The sequence below is a fragment of the Mus musculus genome, chromosome 7 (assembly GCF_000001635.26).
Source record: "Mus musculus strain C57BL/6J chromosome 7, GRCm38.p6 C57BL/6J".
NCBI lineage: Eukaryota > Metazoa > Chordata > Mammalia > Rodentia > Muridae > Mus > Mus musculus.
Genome location: NC_000073.6, coordinates 39,458,583 through 39,477,951, shown reverse-complemented (window position 1 = coordinate 39,477,951; position 19,369 = coordinate 39,458,583). Strand labels below are relative to the sequence as shown.

Here is a 19,369-nt window from a genome sequence, read left to right as displayed (position 1 = left end):
CACCTCTCTCTCTCTCTCTCTCTCTCTCTCTCACACACACACACACACACACACACACAGAGATTTAACAAGAATCTTTCAGCTGCGTATTTGGTTTCACATCCGCCATTCCAGCACCAAGAGACTGAAACAGGATGACTTCTATGACTCAGAGAGGCTTGCGCTACACAGAGGTACAGGGCAGCCTGAATTTGAGTGACACCTTGTTTCAAAAACAAAACAATGCAAAAGAAAAAGAAAAAGAGCACGGCATATGGCTTTAATCCCAGCACTCAGGAGGCAGAAGTAGGCAGATATATATAAGTTCAAGGCCACCTCACCTGGTCTACATAGTGAGCTCAAGGCCAGCCAGAACTCCATAGTGAGACCTTGACTCAAAATAATTGGATGGGTGGACAGACAGAGAGATGGCTATTTACTGGGTTGATGATATGAAGAAATGTATGATATAAACAAATTATTAAATGGACTCTGTCTTGGAATAAAAGGAGAATTCCCAATAATTTCTGAAATGCCCCTAAACATACTCAAAAAAAAAAAAACCAAAAAAACCTTTATTGAGTCTTTGTGAATTTCACTCCCCAGTCCCATGCATCTCCTGCCCCTTGATATCCATCTTCAGGAGGCCCTTGCAGTTGCCCCTGCAAAATAAACAATCCAAACAAACAAGTAAGCAGAAAAAAACATATATTGTCATGAAATCTCCACTGACTCACAGGGAATACCCTTTGTCTACACATCTTTACTCACAAATGTTCATTGAATTGAGTCATTGTTCTGGTTCAAGGCCTCTGGACTCTCCTGCAGATCAATACTGGATCCTCACTGGGACTCCCCTTGGATATCCTGCTATTGCCCTGTCACATGGAGATCCTCAAGCTTTGAATCTGCAGGACCAGCCCCTTTACATCCTTCAACAACAATTCATAGGTGGGGAAGAGGTTTGGGTGGGCCAAACCAAAGCCCTGGACCTGGGCCTAGGAAGTAGCTGAGTTGGTCAGACTGTCAGCTCTTCTCCATCCACATCCTAGCATGAGCTCTCCAGAGCTGCTCAGCTCAGCTCAGCCAATGCTACTGCTGAAAGGGACAGCTCTTGTGACCTGCACCAGGCCCAGCTCTACTCTGCTGCCGAGATGAGGTAGAGGGCCAGCTCTCCCCAGTGCTGCAGCTGCTGTTCATGAGAGAAGACACCCAGAGCCCATCCTGCAGTAGGAGCTTCTACAATGAGCAAGTATGTGGTAAAGAAATGGAAGAGAAAGAGAAGCAGAAAAGATTTGAGCACCATGAAAAAAGGTGGAGGCAGAGATTAGAGTGGGGAGGAAGACCTTATGTGGGTAGCCTACCCTGCCACCTGAGGCCATAGTGAATTCAGCCCACAGTGTCCCTGAGGGTCATGTCTGGGTTCCACTGCCATGTGTTAATGCCTGTGGCACATATTACCACCATAGGTCATATGTCCATGTGGATGTTCTTGGTCTGTGTTATGGCCTGGGGCCATGCTGATATACAACGGCTGCACAGAGATGGCCTCAGCCCTCACTGGCCAGGCACCTAGCCTAGGTAATACAATACAGCTGTCCTGTGGTACAGGAAAGTCTGCCCTGGGGGTATGAGAGCTGGTCTTACCCCTAATCTGCAGTGGGATATAGGGGAGATGCCTGAGCCTCCTCACTCCCACACATGTACCTGCAGCTTTAAAAACAAACAAACAAACAAACAAACAAACAAACAAACAAACAAACAAACAAAAACCTAGGTTGTTTTTTATGTAGCTGTGAGCTACATGGAATGCCCACCAAATGTTTATGTTCTGACTGATCTTGAAAATATGACATTATTTGTAGAAATATTTTAGACTTTAGAAGGTACAACTTAGTTGGTAAAGATCACAAGAGAAGAATATATCTGGTGCTTTCTTTGAATTATGCTTATTCTCATTAAGTTTATATTATTTGTGTGTTCTGGGGCATTACAGATATAAAGTATACTTGCAAAGGCATTTGCCATGTTATTAAGGTATACTCAACCTTCAATTGCTAAGTTTTTAAACAAACCTTACATATTCTATTTGGTTATGCTTGCTGAAACCATTCAAGGAAATAAAGTACTATCCACAAAGCACATACATTTAACAATATGTATGGCCTTTAATAGATTAGTTTCATCAACATAGGTCTCATAATGATGATAAGACATCAAATCATTGTCTAGGGATATATAGCTCATGGTAGAGTATCTGCCTGGCATGCCTGTGTCTGGAGGTTTGATCCAAAGGATTACAATAACAGAAATCTGAGAAAAGAAATTGCCTAGTGGATATTGGCAAGAAATATTATTTCCCTAATTGGTTCTTGATTTGTCAATAAGAAGGCCCGAGAGCCAATTTCTGGGCAGATGGTATAGGTGGGACTTCGAGGTCCCAAAAGGAAGAGGAGACAAAGAGAAAGAGAGGGGGCTTTTATGCATACTTGGGAGGAAGGAAGATGCTACAATCATGTAAGGACTCAGAGCAGCTAGAGCCTGCAGCCTCCACTATGGGCAGAGGGCCAAGAATGTAGGCAGGGGCTAGCTGATACAAGCCACTAAGTTTAGGGCAGGAGGAGAAAAGGAGATAATAACTGATAAGGGCATGGCTTCCAAGGCAGGTGTTTCTGCCCAGCAATTGTGCCTAGCCTGCAAGTTCTAAAAAAACTAAAGTTATCTGTGTGTCCTTTATCCACAGACTGTAGGGTCTCAGGAGTGGGCTGGTGGATCATAAGGGGGGAGAGAGAGAGAGAGAGAGAGAGAGAGAGAGAGAGAGAGAGAGAGAGAGAGAGAGAGAGAGAGAGAGAGAGAGAGAGAGAGAGAGAAAGGGGGAGGAAGGTTGGGGCTGGCAGCAGCCAATAGGAAGCCAGGGTGGAGATGATTGCAATCAATCCCAGAGCTAAATGAGTGCGACAAAAGGAAGCCAAGAGGCTGGCAGCACAGTCATAGCTCCCAGACTGAATCAGCAGCGTGACTTTTTTTTTTTTTTTTAATCACACAAGAAGTTGCTAATGCACAGGCGCAATTTCTGCCTCAAAATGTGTCTATTTTCACTAATTTCATGGGGCCCACACCTGTAAAAGCTTTCAGGTAGGAATTGATGGGGCTTAATGCTGGAAAGCGTTCCTCTCTTCTTTACACTCTACAATACTCACCTACAATATACTGAAGGAATCTGAAGAATGAGAAAGCCTTTGTATAGTTTCTAACTTCACAGGAGACAGCCCATGTATGAATTCTCTTACAAGACAGTATATGTGGCCTTCCAACAATGTTTGCAGACAGGCTCCAGTATATGCTCATTGACTGATGAACACCTGCCTCACACTAGAAAATTTCCAGTTTTTACATTAATCATTCTCACCTACAAGCTTTCTGATTACACGCTTGAGCAAGAGTTCATACATCTTTACACTCTTAGGCTTTCTCATCTGACTTGGAGTAAGGTATGCGTGAGGGAGAAAATTTTCTGTATCTGGTACACTCACCACAGGGATTCTCCCTTGTTTGAGTTCTTTCATACAGGGGGGTTGCATTTGCAGTGAAATGGCCTCCTGCATTATTTACACCTCATGACTTCTCATGTGTTCTTTGATGCCGAGTGAGTTGTTTCTTGAAGTAGAAGGTCTTCCTACAGTGCTCACATGCATAGGGCTTCTCACCTGTGTGAATTCTCTGATGCTGAGTGAGGTGTGACATCCAGGAGAAAGCTTTCCCACACTCTGCACAATGAAATGACTTCTCACTTGCATGAGTTTTCTGATGTAGAGAAAGATATTTTTTGCAGTAGAAGGCTTTCTTGCATTCTGTACATTGATAGGGCTTTTCACCTGTGTGCACTCTGTGATGTTCAATGAGCAAGTACTTGTTATAGAATGCTTTCCCACACTCTTTACATTCATAGGGCTTCTCGCCCGTGTGAGTTTTCTGATGTGCAGTAAGCCCAGACTTGCTGTAGAATGTTTTGTCACATTGCTTACATCCATAGGGCTTCTCATCAGTGTGAATTCTCTGATGAACAGTAAGCTGTGTCTGAGAGTAGAATGCTTTCCTGCACTGTGAACATTGATAGAGCTTTTCACTTATATGAGTTCTCTGATGCACAGTGAGGTGGGACTTGCAGTAAAATGCTTTTCCACATTGTTTACATTCAAAGGGCTTCTCCCCACCATGTGTTTTCTGATGCACAGTAAGGTTGGCCCTCCAGTAAAATGCTTTACCACACTGTTTACATTCAAAGCGCTTCTCTGTAGCATGAGTTTTCTCATGATGAGTAAGTTGTTTCTTAAAGTAAAAAGCTTTGGGGCAATGTGAACATTTATAGGGCTTTTCATTTGTATGAATCCTCTGGTGTCTAGTGAGGCATGCGCTGAAAGAGAACGTTTTCCCGCATTCTGTACATGCATAGGGTTTCACATTTACATGAATTCGCTGGTGCAAAGAAAGATGTGTGTTACAGTAGAAAGATTTTCCACATTTCATACATTCATAGGGCTTCTCCCCTGTATGACTCCTCTGGTGTCGAGTAAGTTGGGACTTATAGTAAAATACTTTTCTACATTCTGTACATTCATGACGCTTCTCACCTGTGTGACTTCTGTGATGTATAGTGAGATGGGATTTATAGCTGAAAGATTTCCCACATTCTGTACACTCATAAGGCTTCTCGCCTGTATGACTTCTTTGATGCTCAATGACTTGTGACTTGTAGTAGAAATATTTCCCACATTCTAGACATTTGTAGGGCTTCTCATCGCTATGAGTGGCCTGACGCTGAGGCTTGGTGTGGGAAGCTTTCCCACGTCCTGAGCTTTCACATGGCTTCTCCCCTTCGTGACTTCTCTGTTCAGTCAGGTGTGACTTCCTGCGCTGTCTGTGTGTGTGCCGCGTCTCCTCACTAAGAAGCCTCTGACAGTTACTGAGAGGCGACTTACATTGGATGCTTTTCTTACATGAGTAACTCATCTCACTCCTTGTGTGCTGTGACTGCTGGATAAATGCCTTCACAACATCTTTATCTTCATAGGATGCTGTCCCTTGTTGGATCTTCTGTGCCACTTTCAGGTCTGCCTTGAACGAGAGAAATTCGTTATGTTTCATATAGTAACAGGGCTTTTTCCTAGAATGTGCTTTCTGATTTTGGTTTAGAATATATAAAAAATTCAAATATGTATTGAGTTTACCAGAGATCTCTTTAATATGACATTTTATTTGTAAATAATATTTATTGTCTTTATTTAAACAATATCCATGGTCAAATATATTGAAAACACCATTTTCAACTTTGACTGAGTTTTTGGCAAATTAGTTTGATCACGATGTCAGAATAATTTTCTATTATTATTAAAACTGTCACATTCTTCTCCAGTTGGCAACTTAATAGCCACATCATAGAGAAAGACACTCAGCTGTGGGTATATATGAGGGAACTTGCATATATACACAAGTTTATGTGTGACTGTGTGTGCATGTGTGAGGTTACTAGAGGCTGATGTTCAGTGTCTTCATAAGTCACTATTCACCTGACTTTTTGAGGACAGGTCTCTGATTAGACCTCAAGTTTCCTAACTTCGAGGGAATGGCAGCCAGCAAACCGCAGTGACCCTAATCTTTCTGTTTTCACAGCACTGCTTAAAGATAAAGGTTGCCAAAAGTAGCTTTATCCAAGAGTGCTAAGGATCCAAACTCAATTCCTTCAGACAGTTTAGTGACTACACAATCTTCCCAGGCCTGAGTTACTTTCTTTTACTTTTCAAATTATATTTGTGTTTGTGTGTGTATACATATGCACAGCAGGGCACACATATGAAGTTCAAGGAACAAGTTTTGGAGTTTTCCTTCATTATCCACCACAAAGGACATGGGGATCTGTACTGGCTATTTTTGTGTCAACTTGACACAGCTGGAGTTATCACAGAGAAAGGAGCTTCAGTTGAGGAAATGCCTCCATGAGATCCAACTGTAAAGCATTTTCTCAATTAGTGATCAAGGGGGAAAGGCCCCTTGTGGGTGGGACCATCTCTGGGCTGGTAGACTTGGTTATAAGAAAGCAGGCTGAGCAAGCCAGAGCAAGCAAGCCAGTAAGGAACATCCCTCTATGGCCTCTGCATCAGCTCCTGCTTTCTGACCTGCTTGAGTTCCAGTCCTGACTTCTTTCAGTGATGAACAGCAATGTGGAAATGTAAGCTGAATAAACCCTTTCCTCCCCAACTGCTTCTTGGTCATGATGTGTGTGCAGGAATAGAAACCCTGACTAAGACAGATCAAACTCAGATGGCCAGGCTTAATGGGAAGTCCTTTTACACACGGATTCATCCTGTTGACCTAGGTTAAGTTCTTAAAGAAACATTACTAAGTAATTTCCGATCTTCATGTTTCAATCTGAAGTTTGTTAAGAACTCATGTTAAATGTTTGACTTACTTCAGTAATTTTCTCATTTGAAGTCTGGCTGTTGGTGATTTCAACTTGCCATAAATATCCCTTGTGATTTTCCTGGTGGGTGTCAAAGGAGGTAGTCACTTTATGAATACCTAAAATGATATTAAAAATATCATTGTTCATGAATAATTCTGAAATCCTTTTTCATGTAACTCACACATAAAAGTGTGTCTTCTTATCCTCATGAAAAGTATAAAATAATATTGTCTTATGATAACAGTATTCATTTTAGCTCTTCTTGAAGACTAGAATAAACTGATTGACTTCACCATGCATGTTTGCACGTGTGCCACCATGCCTAGGACAATCTGATTCTTTTCAGTTAAACAGTACATCTGAAATTATCATCATCTTTTTGATGACTCCAATGATGAGCACTGAGAACGATACTGTATATTGGTTATTATAAGCATGGCACTTATATGAAGGGCGGCCACTGCACCCATGGTCCCATCGTGCATTTACCCAGGATGGGATACTTGCATCATACAGCCGTTCTATGTCTCACATCTGACAAAGAACTCCACAGTAGCTGGATAATTCTCTATTATCAACAACTGTGTATATGGGTTCCTTTTTCATATATTCACAATATTAATCCTACAGATAAAAAACATTTTTTATCTACATGATGCATCTCCATTCTGGGTATTGCTGATTAGAAAATTTAAATTTAAAACATAGTCATTCATTTTTTGTTGTTGTTGTTGTTTTTGTTTCCGACATGTCTCATCTAACACATTCTGGCCTTGAACAGCTCCATGTCTGCCTGGAGGCTGCCATGCTTCCCACCTTGATACTAATGGACTGGATTTCTGAACCTGTAAGCTAACCCCAATTAAATGTTGTCCTTATAAGAGTTGCCTTGGTCCTGGTGTCTCTTCACAGCCATGGAAACCCTAAAACAGAAGTTGGTACCAGGGACAGGGGTGTTGCTGTGATTGGCCTGACCATGCTTTGGTTTGGAGGAATGTAGATTTGGGGACTTTGGGAAGCAGTGAGATGCTTTAAGTGGGGTTTAACGGGTTGTGCCAGTAGGAATGTAGAAGACTTTCCTGCTGAGGGTAATTTGAGCTCTGAAACCTGGCTCTACAGCTTTCAGAGTAGAGAGATTTTTTGTACATTGCCTGGAGACTGTTGTGATATTATAGTGAAGAATGTGGCTGCTTTTTTCCCCTTGTCTGAAGAGTCTATCTGTGGCTAAGGTAAAGAGATTTCAATTAATTGCGTTGACAAAGGAAATCTCAGAAAAGCCCAGCATAGACTTTGTCCTCTGGCTTACTCTTGTGAAAAGTGTTTTGATCAAGTGTAGCAAGGTTCGAAAGAAAAAAATACAAAATGTATGGTTCAAATAATAAAAGGGCACCAAGAAGTGCAATGAAGCTAAATCCTTCGTCTAAGGAAATAAACAGATTAACGGGGTGGGGCCATTGGGTAAGATCCCACACAGCTAAGCTTATTGTCTATGTGTTAACCAGTGAACAATTACTTGCTTATTGTTTTCATTTGCACTTTTAATCTGGAACGAGCTACAATCCAGAAATGGAACACATATCTTTTGATCCATATCTTGAAAAATAATGGCTATGAAAAACCTATATTCAGGCATGGTAGTACATGCCTTTAATCCCAGGAGACAGAGCCAAACAGATCTCTGAGTTCAAGGCCAGCCTAGGACAGAGCAAGCTGCAGATAAAGAAAAGCTTAAGTCCAGGTGTAGTGTTACATGCCTTTAATCACAGAATTCAGGAGTCGGAGCCATGCAGATTTCTGAATTTAAGGCCAATCCGCAGAGCAAGGTGTAGGTCTAGTACAGCCAAACAGGACTCAGCAGCTTCAGCCATGTGGATTTGGCTTCAGAATCAAGAATAGAAGGGACTACTAGGACAATTGATGCTAGTTAGCTGAAGGTAAGAAATTAGAGGTGATTAAGAAGAAATCAGTTATGTGGACAGGAAGGACCCAGCCAGTTAATTCTATCTTATGTCCAGCTTGTCCTCAGTTTCAATTTGGCAAATGGAAAAACCACAGCTTGTTCCAGGAACCAGAACAGATCCAAGTTACAACCACTCCACTCTGTTTTTTCTTTTTTAGTTACTTAGTTAGTTTGTTTGTTTTTGAGTCATGGTTTCTCTGTGTAGCCCTGGCTGTCCTGGAACTCACTCTGTAGACCAAACTGGCCTCAAACTCAGAAATCCACCTGCCTCTGCCTCCCAAGTGCTGGGATTAAAGGCGTGTACCACCACACCCAGAACACTCCACTCTTGATAAGGGGAAATGCTGAGTGTCATATTCAGGGCAAATTGACTCAAGTTATAGCAAAGTTTATGTTGTTAGCTAAAATATTATGCAAGCTATGTTTTCTAAAATGTCAACCAACCATGTAACTCCAAGTTGGAAAGCCCCTTGCCCAGCTTACACTGTATAAAAAGCAAGGCTGATACCAGCTCAGCACCTTCCACACCCATCCACTGCATTGGAGAGGTTGGAACTATCCGAGCTCAAGCTTGAATAAAGACTCTTTGCTTTGCTATACAAGTTGGACTCCTGGTGGGGTTTGCTAGTCTGTGAGGACCCTGAGGTCTGGGCATTACAATAAGAATCAACCAGTTGGTACTTGTTTTGATGGCATATAGGGGTCATGGATAATAGCTGAGGCTTGGCACTGTGTGAGGCTAAGGTAGGCCACTAGTGAAGGTGCAGCCTCAGTTGCAGATGATGATCCAAGACTGAATGGGTCGTGTAAAGCAGTTGAGGCTTAGCACCATGAAAGGAACCTATGAGAGGGTCTTGGTGATGCCTAGTTGCAGCAGAAGACTCCAGCATGTTGGAGATGCCAGTACCATGGGATGAGCACCAAGAAAAGCATCATTAGTGGAGTGGAGTCAACCAGAGCCAAGAGTGCTACAGAGGGCACAGCTGGAGAAGTGACACAAGCCCTTTGGAAGAGCCTAGAAGATAATGTGTGGATTCCAGACATTGGAAGAGGATGCTGTGAAGTTGGAGGTGCCTTGGAGACCCCAAGATGTTAAAAGACACCAAAGCCACTGGATACCTGCCAAGAAAAGCTGTCAACAGGGAGTAGAATCAGACTAGAAAAAAGAAGTTTGTTGCAGTCAACAAAAATGAAAAAAAAAAAAAAGGGAGTTAGAGATCAGAAGACCGCTTTAACATCAGCCATGGAGATGCAGTTTGGGGTTTGCCCAGCTGGTTTCCTGTCTTGCTTTGGGGATTACAGCTAAGTGACTGGATGAATCTCATAAGAGTCTTTGAACTTTGGACTTTTAACACCGCTGAGACTATTATAGACTGTGGGACTTTTGAAGTTAGACTAAATTTATTTTACATTATATTATGGCTATGTATGGCCCCCACAGACTTATGGGTTTGAACAAGCCTATGGGAGCCAGGGAGTGGAATGTGGTGGTTTAAATATACTTGGCCCAAGGAATGGCACTATTAGGAGGTGTGGCCTTGTTGGAGGAAGTGTGTCACTGTGGGGGTGAGCAATGAGACCCTACTCCTAAACATGTGGGAGCCAGTCTTCTATAAGATAAAGATGTAGAACTCTCAGCTCCTCCTTCTCCATGTCTGCCTGGACATTGCCATACTCCCACCTTGATGTTTAATGTTGACCTTCTAAGAGTTGCCTTCATCATAGTGTCTCATTACAGCAATGCAAACCCTAACTAAGACAGTGTCTCTTCATAGTAATGGGAATTCTAAGTAAGACAGTGGCAGTTACTGGTGTGGTAAGTACTGTGTGTGGTCTCATCTCAGTCCTCTGTTCACACCTTAACACATAGTTGTATATTGGCTAACAGCTGGCCTCATTAATGTTACCTGTTAGCAACAGGGCAGCATTCAGTTAAAAACTTGCATTTAAAAAAATCCACACATCAGGAAGAACAAAAAACTAGGAGACAAGACTGATGTGGGTAATTTTTTCAGAAACTCCAGGTCAGGGATAGGTAAGTTGGTAAGAAGGTTCAATGTGACCAACATGGTAACTGTGCTCTCACTGCCCTCCTTTGCTCTGTATGCATTCACTGACCTGCAAAGCTGCGGACAGAGGAGTCTCCCACAGGCCATGGCCCAAATCCATGCTCCAACTGGAAGATCACCTCAGGTTTGGTCATGCAATGTCCTGTAAGTGGTAAAGAAGAAACAAGTTTGGCAAAAGTGTTAGGTGCAGTCCACTAACACTAATGAAAGACAGCAGATCTAATTCAGGACCTGTGAGTCAGTGAATTGGAAAGTTTCCTTAGAGGGTCGACACTTCCATTCTTCACTGACTGGAATATCATCGCCAAACAGCATAGTGATTTTCAGAAAGTTTAAGAAAACAGAAATGAATACAAGAGGAAACACAATAAAAGAAAAGAATATTTACTACAAATTATACAAGGGACTGAAGAGATGTTTCCGTTGTTAAGGCCCCTTGCTAATCATACAGACGACCTGGGTTCAGTTCCCAGCAACTACATCAGGTGACACATACTACCTTTAAGTCTAGTTTCAGCATATCGGACACTCTCTTTTTAGTCTGTCCACACTGCATACTCATGTTGTAAATAAAATGAAATTTTAAAAATGTTTTAAATAAACAAAAGTACTAGGTATAGCAGAGCATGTATTTAATCCCAGTACAGCCTTCTCCTGTTTGCCTCCAGAACAAGGTGTTGAACTCTCAGCTCCTCCTGCACCATGCCTGCCTGGGTGCTGCCATGCTCCTGCCTTAAAGATAATGGACTGAACCTCTGAACCTGTAAGTCAACCCCAATTAAGTGTTGTCTTTTTAAGTTGCCTTGGTCATGGTGACTGCTACAGCACTAAAAGCCTAACTAAGACACAAACAAATGTTATTTGGCACCACAGAACCCAGTTCTCTTACTATAATAAGCCCTGGATACCCTAACACACCTAAAGAGCAAGCTCCCAACCTAAAAATCCCATCTCATGAAGATGATAGAGGCTTTTGAGGAGAATATTAATAACTCCCTTTAAAAAAAATATAGGAAAACACCGGCAAATCAGTGGAAACTCTCAAAAAGGAAACAAATAAGTCCCTTAAAGAAATACAGGACAATACAATTAAACAGGTAAAGGAATTGAAGAAAAAGGTCTAATACCTAAAAATGGAAATAGAAACAATAAAGATTCACAAATGGAGGCAACCCTGGAGACCAGAAAACCTAGGAAAGAGAACAGGAACTACAGACATAAGCACCACCAACAAAATACAAGAGACGGAAGAAAGACTGAGGTGAGTAGAAGACAGCATAGAAGATACTGATACATCAGTCAAGAATATGCAAAGGGTAAATAAAAAGTTCCTAACCGAGAACATCCAGGAATTCTGGGCACAATGAAAAGATCAAACCTAAGAATAACAGGAATAGAAGAGGGTGAAGATTCCCAGTTCAAAGGGCCAGGAGAATGAATGGAGATATACAGCTGCCCTGAGTAGGGGTTGGGGACAGGGAGAATCTCGAAAACATAGAAGATACTGATACATCAGTCAAGAATATGCAAAGGGTAAATAAAAAGTTCCTAACCGAGAACATCCAGGAATTCTGGGCACAATGAAAAGATCAAACCTAAGAATAACAGGAATAGAAGAGGGTGAAGATTCCCAGTTCAAAGGGCCAGGAGAATGAATGGAGATATACAGCTGCCCTGAGTAGGGGTTGGGGACAGGGAGAATCTCGAGAAAACCCCAGAGAACTGGAATGTGAGAGGCTTCCAGGACTCAATAGGGATGACCATCGCTGAGTGGGGAAATGGAACCTGAAGGGACTACCTCTAGTAGTTAGACAGGAACCCCAGTAGAGGGATGAGGACACCAACCCACCTTCAAAATTTTTGATTCAGAATTTAAAAAATTAAGGGACGGAAATGGAGCAGAGGCTTGAGGAATGGCCAACCGGTCTCTAGCCCAACTCAGGACCCATCCCAAGGCCATGCACCAAACCCTGACACTATCACTGACGCTACGTTGTCCTTGCAGACAGGAGCATGGATGTTCTCTGAGAGTCTCTACCAAAAGCTGACTGAGACAGATACTTCCAGCCAATCATCGGATTGAGGTCAGGGACCTCTATGAAAGAGTTGGGGGAAGGATTGAAGGAACTGAAGAAGATGGCAACCCTATAGGAAAACCAATAGTGTCAATTAACCCAAGCCCCTGGAAACTACCAGTGACTATGCCACCAACCAAAGAGCATACTCGGCTTGTCCAATGCCCCCCGGCACATATGTAGCAGAGGACTGGCTTGTCTGGCCTCAGTGGGAGAGGATGTGTCTAATCCTATAGAGACTTGATGACAAAGGGAAAAGGGATGGGGGGGGGCAGAGCATCCTCTCACAGATGAAGGGGAGAGTAAGGGGGTAAAGAACTCTGGAAGGGGAAACTAGGAAGGAGACAACATTTGGGATATAAATAAAATTAATTAATTAAAACCAAATAAAGCCTAAGCTGGCCAGTGCTGACAAATGCCTTTAATCCCAGCTCAAAGATGACCTGCCCAGCCGCAAGATCTCCCTGACCTGACTCTGAGCAACAACAGACCATCCAAGATGCATCTCGGCAATAGCGGAGTAGTCATGGTGCTTTGTAAGTATTTGCATGTAAAAGTGTTTGGGGCAGGGCGTGGTGGCACACGCCTTTAATCCCAGCACTCGGGAGGCAGAGGCAGGCGGATTTCTGAGTTCCAGGCCAGCCTGGTCTACAAAGTGAGTTCCAGGACAGTCAGGACTATACAGAGAAAACCCTGTCTCAAAAAAAAAAAAAAAAAAAGGTGTTTGGGAAAAAGAATATACTGTGTGACACACCACATTTTTCAGTGCTACTGTGATAGACATCTGTGTGATGAAGAGGTGAGAAAGATGATGGAATAGGCAGAGTGCACTTGGTGAAGAAAGGCAGAAATAGAGAGTCAATGGTGGTAACAGGTTGGGAGCATGTCATTGCCAAGTTGAGCTGGCAGGGTGGTGTGGAACATCTGGAGGTCATCAGACTCTGTCCCTAAACATGCTGCCCAGCGTCATGACAGCTCTGCCTTAGAGCAACAACAGGATGTCCAAGTTGGAAAATGGTTCATTTGCTGGACTGGGCCTCCTCAAGGGACCTCTGTGATCTGTGGTGCCTCCATAGGCCAACTTGGTGGCCATTGTCAGTGCTATATCCTGGAGATGTATGTGCTGGTGCCTGTGGTCTACCTGATACCATGTGGATGTCTGTATCCCATGCTGCCACCTGAGACCATGTGACCACTGGAGACCATATCCATGATCCACACTATCTCCTGAAGCCATATTGATATCTGTGGCCTTTACTGTGGCTCAGGGCTACGTTGACGTCTGTGCTCTGTGCTATCTCCAGAGACAATGCAGAAGTCCATGCTCCGGGCTGCCACTGGCTATTATGGGCAACGGAGCTTCTTTTTGCAGTAGTATCAAGGAAAAATACAGACTCACAATTGAGAAAGACAGTCATCTAAGGCTCTGTGACAATCCCCTCCCCCCAACAACCCTACAGCAAACTCCCATAAAACAAAACAAAACAAAACGAACAACAAACAAACAAAATGGTCTTGGCAGTAAGCTACTGACAAGAGCCTTTTAAATTTTTAATAAGGAGTCAGAAATATAGTTCACAGTTTATGACTTCTTGTGGGGTTGGAGTGGGAAAAGACTCAGCTAGGTTTAAGGTGCGGGCCACTGAGAGTTTGACCATGCTCCAATGAGAATATGGGCAACATTGTTTAGACGTGGTCTATTTTTTCTCTTCTTTTTTTTTTTCTTCTTTCCTTATGGAGAGGGCACAATAGTATATGCTGACCAAGAAGAGTGAGGAGCAAGTGTGAACGGGATAAGCTGTGCAAAATTCCCAAATAATCAATAAAAATATCATGTTGGAATAAACATTTTAGAGGTTCGATACTTTTATTGTTTGCTAATTTGTTTTCCTTTTAGGCAATACTGAAAATTACACGTAGAATCTTAGTAATACTACATAAGTACCTTACCAACTAGCTATAATAAAAAAAAGTCTACTTCTTTTAGATTTAGTTCATTTTATGTGTGTGAGGATTTTTCCTGCATGTATGCATATATACACCAAGTGCATGCCTGGTGCCTACAGAGGTCAGAAGAAGTCATCAGATACCCGGAACTGGAGTTAGAGATGATTGTAAGCCACCACGTGTGTGCTGGGAATCAACTTGAGTCCTTGGTGAGAGCAACAACTATTTAGGCTCAGCAAGCCCACTTTTAAAATGTGTTTACTACATGTATGTATTTATTTCTTTGTGTGTGTGTGTGTGTGTGTGTGTGTTTGAGCATGAACATGTGCAAGATGGAGAACAACTATTAGCAGGTACTTCTCTCATTCCACACTGTTGGTACTGGGGATTGAACCTGGGTGGTCAGGCTTGGCAGCAAGCACCTTTATACTGAGCCATCTCACCAGCCCCACCACTCTGTTTTATACAAAGTAGTCAAGATAAGTACAGTCATTGTCTAGTGCCACACAGTCAGCCCTGAAGGCATACATATAAATATTATATGATCAAACAGGAGGCAGAGATGGTTAAGTCTGAATTGTAGGCCAGTCTGCTCTATAGAGTCCCAGGATACCCAGGACTACATGGAGAATTCTTATCTCAACAAATTTAAATGGGAGGGGCTGAGTCCATGGTTCCATGATAGAGAGCACCAAATGGCCTTGCAGAGAACTGGAGTTCAGGCAGCTCACAACCATCTGTAACTCCAGTTCCAGGAGATCTGATGCCCTTTTCTGACTCCCAACCCCCAGGCTCCTGGACACACAGATACACACTGAGGCACACACACACATAGAATAAATATATTCAAAAATATACTTAAAGGCCAGCTTCAGCTGAGATAAACTAGACACAGGATGATACTTTCACACAATAGTGATTATGCCCAATAGTAAAACCTTGTTTCAGGACCCCCTCCCCAGAAAAAAAGAAAAACAAAACCATGAGTCACATTCCATTTGATGTTACAGACTAGAAAATACTTTACATAGTGGCTTTCCATTTTAATATAATACCAGTGATATTCTTCAGAAATAGAAAAACAACCAAAGATTATAACCAACACATTTAAGGAAAATATGCCAATTGTTGAAGCAACTCCAAGGACAACCCTGAAGTCCCTGTAATAGCAACATAGTCATAGACAGTAATGAGAACACAAAGGCACTGACATAAAGACAAAGACATACACAGACATACACACACACACACACACACACACACACACACACACACACACACACACACTCAGTGAAACAATTAGATAACCTAAGTATAAAAGCCTGCAATGTCCTCCAAAGACTAGATGCTCAGTTCTTTGGTACCAGTCTGTGGTGATGTTAGTAGATAACAGATAGAACCCAGTGAGAGAACACGGAGTCCTATCTGGGATGTCAGCACTCCCTCTTCCTTCCCTAACTGCAGTGAGGCAACCAGCTTTGGAACAGTTTGTGTTACCCGTTACGATGCTTCTCTCACCACAGGGTCAGAGTAACACAGCCAAGTATGGTGTGAATGAGATGCCCCTGTGCTCTCAGGCACTTGAATGCTTTGCTCCTGGTGGGTGGCACTGGGGGTGGGGGGAGGAGAGGAAAGAAAAAGGAAGAGAGGAGAGGAGGGAGGTTGGAGAGATGGTTCAATGGTTAAGAGCACTGACTGCTGTTCCAGAGGTACCAAGTTCAATTCCCAGCAACCACATGGTGGCTCACAACCATCTGTAATGGGATCTGACGCCCTCTTCTGAAGACAGCTATAATTGTACTCATAATACATAAAATAAATAAACAAATCTAAAAAAAAAAAGTGTGTCACTGGGGAAGGGCTTTGGGAATTCAAAGAATTTTCAATCCCATTTTTTTCTTTCTACTTTCTATTGTGGTTGGAGAGAGGAGCTCTCAGCCAATCCTTCTGCCATGCCATGCGTCTCCACCAGGCTAGTAACAGATTCTTAGTCCTTTGTAACCACAAACTCTAATCAAACCCTTCCTTCTATGTTGCCTTGGTCATGGTGTTTTATCACAGCAGCAGGAAAGTAAATAAGACACCAAGTTATCACTGATTGAAACCTTTTAAAGCCACACACCAACATACATCTTTCCTCCTGTTAGGTTTACTTGCAATCATGTTGAGAAACATGAATATTTACCAGTTAAGGAAAGGCAATAGACCTTCTTTCTCCTTGGACAGAAATCAGTTAAAATTGGATCAAAATTTAAGCACGAGACAAAAACTATAAAGTTGTTAGCATATACAGAAAACATTTTGGAACAACCATATAGTGTTTTAATATATGTGTAAAAGAGCAAACTGATTATGAGAAGCAAAAGTCAAACTGATTATGAATCTCGAAATTATCCAAAGGTAAGCAAGTAATAGAAGAAACCATCCTAAACGGGGAAAAAACATGGGCAAAGGATTCATCCAAGACAGTCACTTACAGAACAAATAATGACCTTGAAGCACTAAGAACAAGCACAGTCAAGCTTCCTTTAAATCTGGGTAAATGGCCTGAAGAGACATTTTTTAAACACAAACGCCCACAAAAATATAAAAAGAAAGTTCACTGCGCCTGGTTATCATGAAAACACCAATAACAATCACAAAGAGGTGTCACATCTATCATCTTAGTATGGTCACATAAGACTTACAATAACAAATGTTGAAACATCCTCAAAGATGAGGATGCTAATATAAACCAGTACAGTTAACATGTAATATAGTATGACATATTCTCAAAAGACTAAACAGAACTACTGCATGATGCTGCTATTGGACTGAACAGCAAAGAAGAGTATAAGGTAGAGAAATCTGCAGCTCCCTGGGTGTTACACAGTGTTCACGACAGCTAAGGTAAGTGTCCAGCAACAGAGGACATGAAGACCATATGGCACACAGACTAACACTACTCACATGCACACACTGGAGGGGATTATGGGAAGCTATAGGGCTGTCATTTCCTCTGAGCTTAAAGTCCAGTAGCTATGGTGAACTGCAGGAGATTCCAGTCCACAGTCATGGCAACACTGGACCATAGAGTGAATACCTAGCTCTGGGATGATGATAAGATTGTAGGTCCCTTGAAATTTCCACACAGGGTTGTAATAAACAGGACGAGCATTGCATTCAGGACTGGCTTTTAGCCAACTCTGCGACACACTAGGTATAACCTGAGTAGGGCTGGACCTCTTGGTGCTATGGATTGTCTGAGTGCCCTTGTTCCCTAAGGATCCCAGGAAGTTCACTTATGGTCTAAACTGGAATTGATGAAACCTTTCTTTTGGTTTATTTTCTCACTTCATACTTGTGAACAGAAGTTTCCTTATGTCTGCCCAGGAAAATCTAAACCATAATATAAATATGTCATAAAACATCCCACTCCCAACACCAAAACAAAAACAAAAACAAAACAAAAGTCAGCAATAATTCTAAAATTACCATCCAACGCTGTCATTGGCACTGGGGGTCAGAGCACAAACTCACCCAAGAACAGGAGACTGCTGTAGTTCTCCAGCATCACGTCCCTGTAGAGAGTCCTCTGAGCCACATCCAGATGCTGCCATTCGTCCCAGGAGAAGTCCACAGCAATGTCCTCAAATGACACGGAACCCTGGAGTGACACATTTCTTTTTAAGCCACAAGTACTCAGCTTTGGGAACACAAATTCTCTCAATGTGGTTTCAGTATCTTCTCTGTATGGGTTTCCCTGAAGACTTGACAGGACGTGGAACCATGGAAGACAACCTCCATGACAAATTGTCTAGATTATGTTGGCATGCGTTGGTAGTTTTTAAAAGTAGTTTAACTGAGGTGGAAGTACCTATCCACTGTGGATGCTATTCTTTCAAGTGCTGGGTGCTGAGTTTTAAGAAGTGGTGGAGAGAGAGAGAGAGAGAGAGAGAGAGAGAGAGAGAGAGAGAGAGAGAGAGAGAGAGAGAGAGAGAGAGAGAGAGAGAGAGAGAGAGAGAGAGATTGAGAGAGAAACATTTGTTTCCTGTCCTTTGTTTATAGATCCAATGTGATCAGTTATTTCAACCTCCTGCCACTGTGATTTCCAGAGTACAGGTGTTTGAAAGGAAAAGAGTGGGGCTAAAGGGAAGCCCTAGCACTCTGTTGTACAAACTGTTAAATGATGTAGCACTAGTCTCAGTCCTGGCCAGGAAAGCTTGCTAACAGTAGGAAACAGTTAATACAGAGACTTGGCACGGAGCAGAATGCCAAGAATAAGTGACCACTGACTGCTCAGCCGTCCATGGGCATCTATTCTCACCCCCTGCAAGGTTCAGGGAACACCACTGAAGCAGGCATGGAAAGTGTAAGAGCAGCAAATGGGAAGGAGTTCTGGGAAACAGCGTCAGACATGACACAGCTATTGCACCCAGGAACTCACACCTGCAGTGCCCACTTCACAAGACAAGGCCCAGCATCATTCAACTGTGGCTGAAAAAGGCACATAAGGCCCCACTTCCCTCTATAGAGCTCTAGGTAGTTAATAGATCCTGGAGGGGCATCCTATTTCTTGGTAGTGTGGTCACTGGGAAGGGGCCTTTGGTCAAGTATATAAACCCTCCCTATGCAAAAAGACCCTAGTAAAATGTAGTGGTACACACTCCTAATTTGTTGGGAAGAAACAATTGGGTGTGTCACAGTCCATCTTATCCATCATACCAGTATATGAGATAACTTTTAAAGGGGTAGAATATAAAATTAGCACAGTCATTTTATAAAGTAATGCGTTACTTCTTTAAAAAAAAAAAAGTAAGCAGTGCTGGAGCTCAGTAAGAACAAGCTGTTGCAAGGGACCAGAGCTCAGTTCAATTCACAGCGCTCACAACTGTCTGCA

The 19,369-nt window shown here is 42.5% G+C and overlaps 1 protein-coding gene across 13 annotated transcripts in view; it reads right to left on the bottom strand.

Moving 5' to 3' along the window:
- Positions 1 to 522: 522 nt before the first annotated feature.
- Positions 523 to 19,369, bottom strand: part of Zfp939 (zinc finger protein 939) — a 27,951-nt gene continuing 9,104 nt past the window's right edge. For 2 of the 13 annotated variants that reach the window (XM_030242463.1, XM_011250849.1), the window contains exons 2-5: positions 18,010 to 18,136; positions 10,518 to 10,610; positions 6,446 to 6,555; positions 525 to 5,094 (exon numbers count right to left, since the gene is read on the bottom strand). In XM_030242463.1, the coding sequence (XP_030098323.1) occupies positions 3,595 to 5,094; positions 6,446 to 6,555; positions 10,518 to 10,610; positions 18,010 to 18,043 (1,737 nt within the window). In that variant the 5' untranslated portion in view covers positions 18,044 to 18,136 and the 3' untranslated portion in view covers positions 525 to 3,594. Of the gene's footprint in view, positions 5,095 to 6,445; positions 6,556 to 10,517; positions 10,611 to 18,009; positions 18,137 to 19,369 lie in introns of all 13 variants that reach the window. The other 11 variants (XR_391334.4, XR_391336.4, XR_003946453.1 and 8 more) reach the window with 11 other exon arrangements.